Source organism: Frankliniella occidentalis, unplaced genomic scaffold (genome assembly GCF_000697945.3).
Source record: "Frankliniella occidentalis isolate FOCC.00 unplaced genomic scaffold, Focc_3.1 Scaffold237, whole genome shotgun sequence".
In the NCBI taxonomy this organism is placed as follows: Eukaryota; Metazoa; Arthropoda; class Insecta; order Thysanoptera; family Thripidae; genus Frankliniella; species Frankliniella occidentalis.
In genome coordinates, this window is record NW_026267363.1 from 420985 (window position 1) to 429360 (window position 8376).

The 8376-nt window shown below is 44.4% G+C and overlaps 1 protein-coding gene and 1 long non-coding RNA gene across 2 annotated transcripts; one reads left to right on the forward strand and one right to left on the reverse strand.

Annotated features, from left to right (window-relative positions):
• The first annotated feature begins 217 nt into the window (after positions 1 to 217).
• LOC113205107 (intraflagellar transport protein 88 homolog) lies at positions 218 to 4760 on the forward strand. Its single transcript, XM_026420575.2, has 17 exons — positions 218 to 472; positions 578 to 813; positions 892 to 939; positions 1021 to 1208; positions 1330 to 1525; positions 1622 to 1839; positions 1932 to 2041; positions 2117 to 2238; positions 2350 to 2497; positions 2582 to 2781; positions 2878 to 3064; positions 3138 to 3285; positions 3396 to 3507; positions 3591 to 3825; positions 3906 to 4031; positions 4165 to 4329; positions 4419 to 4760. The coding sequence occupies exons 2-17, from the start codon at positions 661 to 663 to the stop codon at positions 4541 to 4543; spliced, it is 2481 nt and encodes an 826-aa protein (XP_026276360.1). The 5' UTR covers positions 218 to 472; positions 578 to 660; the 3' UTR covers positions 4544 to 4760.
• On the reverse strand, positions 2877 to 4517 carry LOC127750692 (uncharacterized). Its single transcript, XR_008011814.1, has 3 exons — positions 4376 to 4517; positions 3112 to 3322; positions 2877 to 3021 (listed from the first exon to the last, which is right to left on the reverse strand). It is a non-coding gene; the product is annotated as an uncharacterized LOC127750692 (long non-coding RNA).
• Positions 4761 to 8376: the final 3616 nt, after the last annotated feature.

Here is an 8376-nt window from a genome sequence, read left to right on the forward strand (position 1 = left end):
CTTACCCCCTTCTCCCCTTCTACCACTACTCGTCCTCTCTGGCGCTCCGCTCGCGTGCTGGTGTTGAGCCCCAGAGGTGACCAACTGGCGCCCTCCATCGTGGAGCTTGTGAACTACGTGCGGAAGGCGCGCGAAAGAGTTGAGGGAGGGGGGGGAGGCACAGGGAGGAAACAAGATAATAAGGAAACTGATCCACCGTGCGGCAGTCAGAACGTCTTGAAAAGGGAAAACCGTAAGGAATGGATGGATCTGCATCCACCCTCGGTCAAAATGTTGTTTTATTTTTAAAGGAATTTCTTCTGAACTCTTGTGACTTCGAAAGGGTGGCCGAGACGACAAAATGGTCTCCAGTGCCATTTCTAGAGAGAGGAAGAAATGAAGAACTGGTCGTGCATTCCAATGTTGTTATGTATTTGTAAACAAACAAACAACCAGAAGATGTAGGGTCGACATCGAAATAAAGAAATACTCGGTAAGTACGAACTCTTTCATTGAATTTGTTAGATTAATGGAACCATACATTCATATTCATATCTAATTTTCTGCTAAAACCAACATTGTCTGAATTTTCTCACAGATCTGCTCAATTGAATGATATCTGTTTATGTTACTGGGGATCAGTAACCTCTCTTTAATTGATAATTCTGTCTAGAATTTTGAATGATGATGGAACACATTCATTTGGTTCCGTCTGATGACGAAGACCTTTATTCTGGATACAATGAGTATCCATCAGCACTTAACACCAACATGTTTAAGGATGACGACATTATTCAAGAGGCTCTGAGATCGAGTATGGGACGAAGACCTCCGGTATGACAATATATCAACTTAATTCTTTAGTGATGTGAGTACGAAAAGAAACTTATCTTTTGTATCGGTTTCTTGTAGATATCAATGAAGCCCACCACTGCATCTCGCCTTGGAACATCAACTGGGGTAAGTAAGGACTTAATCATTGGAGCGCTGGAAATTTAGAATGTTATGTAGAATCTAGTTGTGATTGTTGTCCATTTTCAGTTTAGAGGAAGCACTGCCATGAGGCCGTACACTGGCTCTCTTGATGGTGTAAACCGGCCAATGACAGCTGTGAGGGGCGCTGGTTACACCTCAAATAGAGTGGGATCAGGCTCAAGCCAAATGTTTGATCCCTTGAACCAAGCTGCTAGTGGTCCTGCACCTCCACTAGAAACCAAAAAAGAAGACACGTAAGTAATTTATTGGTGATTTTCTTGGAACCTGTGAAATTTTCTTCACAATGCAATTGTTACAATTTAAAAGTCAGTGGGAGACCTGTTACCTATTGTTCATAGAGTATTTTTTCCCCAGACCAGAAGAAAAGATAAAAAAGGCTGAGCGACGTATTATGGAATTGATAGAGGAATCTTGCTTTGCTAATAACTCAGGAGATATGCGGTTGGCTTTGGAAAGAGCTAAAGAAGCTTCAACGAAGGAAAGAAGTTTAATTCGAATTCAGGATCAAGCTGGTCTATCAGAGACACACAATTTGGACTTAACATTTTCTGTGAGTTTATTGCGTTCTATGTTTTGAAATATTTAGACCCCTGCCACTTAATATTTAAAATTCAAGATAATGCTATTTGCTACATACTGTTGACAGGTATTATTTAATTTAGCCAATCAGTATGCTGCAAATGAAATGTTTTCTGAAGCTCTGAATACATTCCAAGTTATAACCAAAAACAGGACATTCAGTAATGCAAATAGGCTTAAACTAAACATGGGCAATATTTATTTAAAGTTAAGTGATTATGACAAGGCTGTCAAAATGTACAGAATGGCTCTAGATCAAGTTCCAACAACTCACAAAGAACTGAGGTAAAAGTCAACACAATTTATATGGACCATATATGTCTTATGAATAAGTCCAGTCTAAAAATACCCACAGCTTTCATCATATTTTATTTCAGAATTAAAATAATGCACAACATTGGAGTTTTATTTGTAAAAATGAGTCAATTCACAGAGGCATGCAGCAGTTTTGAATACATTATGCAAGAGAAGCCGGATTTTCATACAGGCAAGTAATTTTGTGTTTACTTATTGAAACAAATAGAAATTTGAGGACATGTGAGATTATATTTGAATGAAACAGGTCTGGATGTTATTGTATGTTATTATGCATTGGGAGAGAAAGAAAAAATGAAAAGGGGGTTTCAGGCCCTTGTTGAAGTCCCTTTGAACATTGATGATGAAGATAAATACAGTGCGACTTCAGTAAGTAAAACAATTTCTCGGCATCAACTTAAAAATGCAGTTAACATTATTTTCATGTTTTTGTGAAGTCATTAATTTATTAACTAATGTTTTGTACATATGTCTACTTAGGATGATCCAGCTTTAAACCTTGCCTTGGAGGCAATAAGAAATGACTCATTACGCCAATTAGAAAGACAGATGAAACAAAATGCTGAACGATCCATATTAACAGCAGCAAGACTTATAGCCCCTGTTATTGATGATACATTTTCAGCTGGTAAAAAATAATGCATTTCCTCTTTTTGTTGAAACTTCTTGGAATTTCAATGCAAATATTAGTAGACTACTCTTTTGTTTTCAGGATACACCTGGTGTTTGGAAACATTAAAAGCTTCCAGCTACGCTTTTCTTGCGGCTGAACTTGAAATTAACAAGGCTGTCATGTTTCTCAAACAAAAAGAAATCAATCAAGCAGTTGACACACTGAAGGCATTTGAAAAGAAAACTGAATCTAAGATTGTGAGCAGTGCTGCTACAAACCTTGCATTTATCTACTTTTTGGTATGTCTTTGTTATTTGCTCATACGACCATTAAGTATGAATTTGACCATAAACTAATCCAATCTATTCATTTACACATTAATAATATGTGTAAAGCAAGGCGACATTGAGCAGGCCAAGAAATTCAGTGAATCTTCCCGAACAGCTGATGGTTATAATGCAGCTGCCTTTGTAAATCTCGGATGCTGCAGCCTGGCTGCAGGTGATCTTGAAAAGGCAAAGGACTTGTTTCTTTGTGCACTGGAAAATGACGCATCTTGTGTTGAAGCATTATATAATCTTGGTAAGAATTCCTACAATAAGAAATTACCTCAATTTTCTTTTATTTACGATTTTTGGTGTGATATTTTTTGCAGGTCTGGCCAACAAGCAGCTAGGCTTACATGAGGATGCTTTGGATTGCTTTTTAAAACTTCAGGCTATTGTTCGCCATCAACCTGAAGCTCTGTATCAACTTGGTCACCTGTATCAGCTGCTTGGTGATGTGGATCAGGCTGTAGAATGGTTTGTTGAACGTTTCTGGATGTTCCAGCACCAAAGTCTACAATTAGTTAAATGCAATATCTCTCTTTTTTTTTTCATACATATATTTTTTTATATCAATTTTTTTTAAGGTTTTTACAATTGCTAGGAATAGTGCCTACAGATCCAGGTATTCTGCAAAAGTTAGGAGAAATATTTGATAGTGATAATGATAAACAACAGGCTTACCATTATCATTTTGAGGCAAGGATCTGTTCTGAAAATAAAATTGCTTTTCATTTAAAATAGTTGACATTTGCAAAATCTAACATACATTTTCTGTTTAGTCTTATCGTCACTATCCATCAAATTTTGAAGTGATTGATTGGCTTGGGTCCTATTTTATTGAGCTACAAGTAGCAGAGCGAGCCATATCATTTTTTGAAAAAGCAAGTGTTATTCAGCCCGATGAAATGAAATGGAAACTTTTAATTGCATCATGTCATAGGCGTGCTGGAAACTACCAGCAAGCTCTGGCTACATACAAAGACATACACAAGCAGGCACCTGAAAATATTGAATGTAAGACACACTCATTAGTAGTTTAGGTTACTCTTTTTTTTCTTTTTTTTTAATGTACCTAAATTTTATTTTCTTTCTAGGTCTCAAGTTTTTAGTACGCTTGTGCTCAGACATGGGATTGAAAGAAGCTGCAGATTATGGTCTTGAGTTAAAAAAGGCTGAAAAAGCAAAGGAGATGAGGAATCGCGTTGGAAGTGGCAGGCCAGGTTCGCATTATTCCACACTGCTCCTTTTTTTCTTTTTTCTTTTCAATATTGTAGAAGGAATAGGAATCAGTTGTGTTCTTTAACCGTCTATTAAATTGTTTATGTGATTCTTTTTTTGACTTTTTGACAACAGGATCTATGAGAAGCATTGGAAGTGCCCAGTCTTCCAGAGCAGGCTCTGGTTCAGGCAAAATAGTTTTGGGGAGCAATCCAGGCTCTGCCAATGTACAAGATTTCCCTCGAGGTTCAACCCCTATTGTTGAAGAGCGATATAGTAGAAAAAGTGGCAGAGAACTTGGTAAGATGTGCTCCTCAACTTAATTTAAAGTCAAAAATGTATTTACCTTTCAAACTTTGTTTGCATAATTGTTGCTACTAAATTTCCAGATGCCAGTTACTCGGATCCCTTGGGGCCAGCAGTTGAGAGGCCGAGAACATCGGCTGGTCCCCGGCAGATTGCTGATGATGATTTTGGGGATGATGAGCTTGGCGATGACCTGCTCCCTGAATGATGACAATTATTAGTATTGCAATGCACTGTAATTCACGCACCCTGTGATTTTCATGTTTGTGCTTTGCTTGCCATAAGTTCACTTCCACTTCTGTCATTTCCATTTCAAATCAGTGCGCAATCCTTCTTGAAGAATTGCAATTTGCAGACAGTATTTAACAACAAAATCTAGTCATTGTTTGAACCTAACTTTGAATAAAAGCCAAAGAATGTTTTTATGTCTATGTTGTTTTTATATTTCTTTCGTTGGGAGGGATGGGCCAAAAAGATGCTGCTTGAAGTAAGTCACAAACACCATCCCTGATACACCCTTTAATCCTCCCCCTTTTTTTCTTACTTGTTTTTACATTATTTGATAGTAAATTTATTACATGAGCGGGTTTTGATGACCCCGGACGTATCTGTGCCCTCTCTCTCTTTTGTCGGTTTCATCTCGTCCGTTTTGCCCTGCCCACCTCCCCCCTCCCCGGCATGGGGAGCGCCCGCCCGCCCCCGGATAGGCCGCTTTACACCACGCGTGTCGCGAGGAGTGGCCTACCCACCGCCCGCCAGGCGCTAGACTCACCCTGAGCCAGCCGTGACCTAGTCGTGACTAGTAACATACTAACTATAGACTGATATTTATTTTTAATGATGGAAGAAAAAAAAACATCGCGGGCTGGCTGGGCTAGGTTGAGCGGCAACAGGTGATCTTTATCAAAACATTACTTTGGCCTTGTTCGGGTATTCCACTGATGTAACCGAGGGAGCAACAGCTGCACACTTGTAAGTGTGCAGTTGCAAGTTGAATACTTGAAAGGTAGTTAGTTCAACTGCGCTGCACACCCAGGAATTGATGTCCTTGGCTGCGGGAATTCGAGCGTGAGTAACGGGAAATAAACTTCCAATAAAAATAAGATAAAAATTAAAACGGAGCACGCGAGTCGTCAAACGCAAAAGGGGCTGCATCCGCGCGGAGTGCCGGGCGAGAGAATCCCTCGTCCCGCGGGTTGCCGGCCGACTAGTGTAACCCGGGCCGCGAGCGGCGGCTCCGGGCTCCGGGCCGGAGAGAGGCGGGCGAGGGTGGTGGCGGTCTCCACCTCCACCAGCTCAGCGCGGCCGCCCCACCGCCGCCGCCGCCCCAGCCGCCGCCCCCGGATCCGGGAGCCGACGCTCGATAGTCTGCGATGGGGGGGCGACTCGGAAAAGACACACGCCGCAGACCCCTCTCTCTCATGACGGCTCGAATTGCCGGGTGTACGAGGTGAGAGAGCTGGGAGGGGAGAGAGGGGGGGGGGGAGACAGGCCGCCCAGGCCTCCTGTCTGGTATCCAATCTAGCGGCCCGCCTCTATACACCTGTACACAGACAGAGGGAGGTCTTTAATCTGATCCGGGGACAATAAGGCAATACTCTTCAAGGAGACTTCAGCGGTGTGGCAACACTAAATTTCGGGGGTCTTAATCTTAATTTTCATCAGAGGCATATGAAAATTTTATGGTATAGACTCACATGTCACCACTAGGACACTTTAAGGTGAGTCCATTTGGGTCCACGATGGTGGAACCGTCGCAGGGGACGGTAAGTTTTGCGTCTCCACCCGTATGACTGTGACTCGCCGCACGGAAAGTGTTAACTCTAGAACACATTTTTGGGAGGGGGGGGGGGGTAGTGAGACCCCTTTTTAATGTACATTCCGAGTACATCGGGAGTCAGCCCGGGGCACAAGGAGCACACGAGCCGTCGACTCCTCGCAGCTGTTTTGAGATACGGACGATAGGGGTTCGAGAGATGAGCTAATCGGCATCATCGCGTTCGAGAGATGACTCTTCGTAACGTCAAAGAGCGCGAGAGAGAGAGAGAGAGAGAGAGAGAGAGAGAGAGAGAGAGAGACTGTTGTCGCGACGGCGGCACTGTTCACTTCCGCCTTTACAGATATAATTCACGCCGACATCTCTCAAGTATTCGACTTGGCTTTGCGCCATACGTGACGCGCAAGTATTGTTCGGTTTGCGCCGATATTGCACACCTTTTGCAGGTGAGTTTGTTTGGCAGGAAGCTTCGGCTGGAAACTAGAGTCTGTTCCAAGTGGAAAGTCTTCTAAACTTGTAGACGTGTTGCTTGTTGCTTATTCATAGCCTATTAGTTTCTGTAAACGTAATTCGCTTGCGCATTACAACGAAACACGCAAAAATTTTTCAGCGTTCTTCTAAGATTCATTTTGGTAGAACTAAATCATTACGGGAGCAAGGGGCGCCTGCGAGACTCGGGGTAGGCCACCCCGCACAACACGCAGGCGCTGCAGGCGAGATGCTGCCTACCGGCCAGGCGCCATGAGAGCCATACTGTGAGGGGAGAGGACGACACACCGTACCGTGCACCCCGTCCCTCGTACCCCCCGTCCCTCGTACCGCGCACCCCGTCCCTCGTACCCCGTACCCCGTCCCTCGTACCCCATACCCCGTCACCCCGTTCCTCGTACCCCGTTCCTCGTACCCCGTTCCTCGTACCCCGTTCCTCGTACCCCGTTCCTCGTACCCCGTTCCTCGTACCCCGTCCCCCCGTCCCACCTACCCCGCACCTCCCGCCCGTCGTACCCCGCACCCCGTCCCTCATAATCTCTTGCCCCGTCACCCCGTCCCTCGTACCCCATCCCTCGTACCCCATGCCCCCCGTCCCGCGTTCCCCGTCCAGAGATTGCTTCGGTCTGGAGCTACGAGTTCCGTGAAGCCCTTAATAACGCGCTCCGGTCTCCGGGAAACAATGATTAAGCGAGGGGTCGCGCGACATCTTGCCGTACGTCTCGAGTGGGCCCTTATTCGTTGTTTTAATGGGGGCCGGGAGGACAGCTGGCCGCGAGCGGAGACTTCGGCCATCAATATTTACTCGACCAATTATTGTGAAAGGCTCTCATCAGACGGGAGCCGCCGAAAGTTTCCAGCAGTCACTGGCATTACTCAATATCCCAATAACACTTCTTCTTCGTAACAGAAAATGTCGCGCAGGAACGACTCTAAACGAGCGACGTTTGCGAAAATGACTCAAAATGAGTCTTATTCGTAACCAAAAATGTCGCGAAAGTTACTCCAAACGAGCGATGTAATTAATGTCGTCCCCCAAGAGTCATCAAATTGGATTCACAATATCGCTCTATTTGGATCGTATTTGGTCACTCCTTTACTTGTAGTGCAGTTGATGGGTTGAATAGATATTTGGCGAGCTGTGCTAACGACGATCGTCGACGCTTTAGCGACGTCCACTTGGCGCTTGGGGCCCTCTATGCGCACTGTTAAAACAAATGTTCAATATTTGCACATACCGACCTGTTCAAATCACGGTGTTGCACACTGTCTAACAACTTGACACTTCCGTGATGTGGTCACTTTTTGAAGCAACACCCGATAAAATAAATGTTGCTCTCAAAGAGGGCAACGAAATTGGAAGCGCATTGAAACCGTCGCTATGCCGAGGGAGCAATCGCCCGTGACTCGTAGCATTTCAATTGAGAGGAGTCTCTGCCGTAGGCATGGCGCAGGCTCCCAGCAGGTGCCTGGTCGGAGGTGTCTGATTTGGAGCTGGAAAAATATGTTTGTGATGGACAATACAGGATGGGTGATCCGCGCCGTGGTTTTTTTCTGCTTATGCTGTACCGGATTCATGCGTGCGGGCGGGCATGCCTATCGTCGCTCACCATGGCGCCATACGGCCCCGTGCGAGTATGCAACCCGTCCGCACGCATGAATGCGGTACAGTATAAGCAGAAAAAAACCACCCACCATGTATAATTTACTCTTTACAAAATATGTTGTATATAAAATCCCCCCCCCCCCCAATAAAAATCGCAGCATTGGTCGTG